The 3,477-nt window shown below is 46.9% G+C and overlaps 1 protein-coding gene across 1 annotated transcript in view; it reads right to left on the bottom strand.

Moving 5' to 3' along the window:
* LOC135808618 (cytidine deaminase-like) overlaps nucleotides 1-1,031 on the bottom strand; it is a 5,198-nt gene extending 4,167 nt beyond the window's left edge. Inside the window, exons 1-2 of the mRNA XM_065321834.1 lie at nucleotides 753-1,031; nucleotides 34-150 (exon numbers count right to left, since the gene is read on the bottom strand). Of these exons, the coding sequence (XP_065177906.1) occupies nucleotides 34-150; nucleotides 753-768 (133 nt within the window). The 5' untranslated portion in view covers nucleotides 769-1,031. The remainder of the gene's footprint in view (nucleotides 1-33; nucleotides 151-752) is intronic.
* Between the last annotated feature and the right edge of the window lie 2,446 nt (nucleotides 1,032-3,477).

The following is a 3,477-nucleotide window of genomic DNA, read 5'->3' as shown; positions in this document are numbered from 1 at the left end:
GGGCTGTGTGCAATCCCGCCAATAGATGCTTACCACTGAAAACCTGGCCGTCACTTGCAAGCAGCCCACAGCCGACACGGAACTTGCTATATGGTGCATATGCCTTCTCCTTAGCAGCACAGCAAACGTCGATCAGTGAGGAGCGCTGCTCTGAACAAAACAATTCCCCACACGACACAGCAAAGGTTCAAACCAAACGTATCTATTTCTACAGTGTTCTCTTCGCCATGTGTCAAACCACACTGGAAAGAAAACCCTGATGCTCGATGATAATGGTACAATAGATGGTATCTTGGTGACGTGATCATGTACTAGTACAACTTCGTACATGACCTGCACTGCACTGCTGCACGCACACGTTTCCTTGCTCAACGAGGACAAATTGACCATTGTGTTCAATTTGGGGCGAAAAATATTTGCCAGCACTAAATACAATGTCACACAAGGCCAGATGTCCACAGGATGCAAATGTCCCACTCACTAAACAACGACAATGCAGACGTAGGAGGGCTTTTCAGAGCTACAAATAAGCTATGGCCATCACTAGACTATGGTGTTCTAGCGGATGGGTCAAGGAGCTTGGGTATTAATTTTACTATTTACAGCACTACGTCTGCTCTTGTTCAAAACTTGAGATTCCATGCAATTTTGTTCTTACTTCCACGAATAACACACTCAACGCGTTCAACCCTCCACCAAAGAAAACCACACGAGCGACATGCAACAGGCTGACCTCATGTACGGAATCTCACCTTCAGTTAGAGACATATTCCTGTGCGAACGACCAAGTCAACTTGTTGTTGAGTATAAATAATCAGAGCAGTGAGCTGGTTTTAACGCTTACGTTCAGGCTCGCTGGAACAAACAAGACGCTTCGTCCCCACACTACACTCACAGTACAGACGATCCCTACACAAAGGCTAAAACTGTAAAAGCTGAAAGAAACTACTCTGTGGCTGTATGCTGTCAAGCTTCAGCTTGAAAGTTCAAATATTTTTGCTGTCAAACCTAGCTGTCACTATTCCCACATAGACTACGTATATACACGTACACATAGTGACAGTACGTAGATCTACGTACACAAAAACCTACACAAAATGCATCACAAAGAAATTCTCTTTTCGCTCAACCACATACATGTAAATGAAAAATTTACTGGTCCAAACTTTTCTTTTTACTGCTAGTCGACGAGTCATGTGTACGTGTGTCGACGGGAAACAGCTAGCTTGCAACAAGGGCCAATTGGGGGCTCAAGAAACTGAACAGTCATGTAGTTTTCGTTTTTTCTCACTCAAGTGAATTTATACAAGTACATGTACATGACATTGTACTGAAGTAGCCAGAATCAAAGGATCAATCAAGCATCAGGAGGAAAAAAAAAGGAGGTGAGACCAGGGGAACTGATATTATACAGTGCGAAGACAGACTCCCAGCAAAGTGATGCTATTTATCCATGATTATGTTTCATTGTCAGGGGTTCTAGTTGCTTGCATGCATAATAACAAGAGTAGATAAACAAGAGTGTGCAACTCGCGGATGGGTAGGCCCACGGCGGAATTTTTTGTTGACGTAATCTTTTCGACGACGCACCCGCTGCGGGTCTTTCGGAAAGTTTTCCCTCGTGCTCTTGGCCGGGCTTTACACTACAACTTACAAGGTCGGTGCCCGGCACGTGCTCTCACACTGCTCTGCTGCAAAATGCGCGTTTCTCTGAAAAAAGGTGACGTCAACAAAAATTCCGCCGTGGGCGGGGGTATCTGCAGATTGTGCAGGAGAGATCCGGAGTTGCACACTCTTGTTTATCTACTCTTGATAATAATTATTATGACTGTATTGCACTTGATGAGAAAGCACGGGAACTGGTTAGTGAAATGCTTGTGTCCCGATGTTGGTGGAAAAGAGCTTGATTTTGTAATTTTATATACAGCTGATAAGAACATCATCACGGTCACTGATCTAGGCCATGATATTGTGAGACGACACGAGCGACTGTGTGCATGTGGGTCGAGTCGACCCCGGGCAGACCCGGCAGGGGCTGCCCGTTGAACACAGATTGACTGGCGCGTTTACTTGACGCATTGCGCTTGACCCGGGTTGAAATTTCCCCCAAGGGGAGGGTTGAAATTAATCCGGGGCGAGAAATGATTCAAATCGTACTTCTGTGCATATCTCGCGCCAGGTTTGAATAGCACTGCACATGCAAATTTCGCGCGAAAGGATTCACGTGACCATACAAGACTCTAGAAGTGGACTTTTGGCGGCATATCAGTATTTGACCCGGGTCAACTGTCTTCATGTAAACGCTCACCTATTAAAATTGTCTATCGTACGAGTACAGACTTTCAACCCGGGCTGAACTCGACCCAGGTTGAAAATTCTCATGTAAACGCAGCCTTATACATGCTTGCATACAGTAGTTGTACCGGCAGTACTCACACCGCTTGACCGGGCCGTGCTTGGGTCAGCAAGCGAAAACCCGGATAGCGCCGGAGTTGCATACTACAGTCAGACCTCGCATAAGCGCACACATCCGTTTTCCACGAAAATATGCGGATAGGCGAGGGAACCGGATAACTGAACACACATACTGTATATACATGTGGCACATCAAAAGGGGGGGGGGGGGGGGCATCGTACATACATGTAGACGGGTCCTATGCAGTACAGCTAGGGTGCACAGTATGTAAAACAAGCCAGAAAAATGACAAGTGCATGCAACTGAGTGATATCTGCATGCATGCAGCAGGTCAAGGACCTCGTTTGCTTGCACAACTCCCTGATTCTAGCTTCTGCAAGCCACGTGCAACCGGATACGACGAAGCCTTTTGTACACATTTCAACCAGTTTGTACACAAATTCATGCACCGGCGCGGTATGCGGATGGCGAGGTCCGGTTATGTTGTATGTGTAACGCATGCTGCACATCGGTAACCAGGTAACCAGCGACTTTCTTCCGGATAGCGAGGGATCCGAATAAGAGAGGACCGGATAAGCGAGGTCTGACTGTATAGACCGCGGATATCAGTCATTAGAATTAACGTTACTTCCAAATCAGGGGCCAAACCGGCACATCGTTTGGGGCACTATGATCTCGTGCTATGTCCCTGTATGCTATACACCAGGGAGTTCTAAAAAAGTCCTCCGCCTTGTATGGTAAACATGCTGTCAACTTCATCTTTAGTACTCCCTGCTATTACTGTGTACGATTCTGACGTTGCCCAACCCCAGCGAGTCGTGAAATACATGGCTGTACTCGTACTGGTATCTAAACTTGAGACTCCCAGGTCTAGCCCACTGCCCAATGTCCGCATGGTTGAGCTGAAAAGTCTGCGGTGCTGCCCTAGTTCTAGGGAGCCACATTTAGTGGACTGGACAGATGGAGGGACAGTGAATTTCTGGCAACCAGGCAGAGCCCGTCCTCCACACACACACACACTCGAGCTTGGCAGCCTGATACAAAGAATCGCTTCACGTGGA

Source organism: Sycon ciliatum, chromosome 2 (assembly GCF_964019385.1).
Source record: "Sycon ciliatum chromosome 2, ocSycCili1.1, whole genome shotgun sequence".
Lineage (NCBI taxonomy): Eukaryota > Metazoa > Porifera > Calcarea > Leucosolenida > Sycettidae > Sycon > Sycon ciliatum.
Note: the sequence above shows the minus strand (reverse complement) of the source record. Positions and strands in the feature narration are given on the sequence as shown.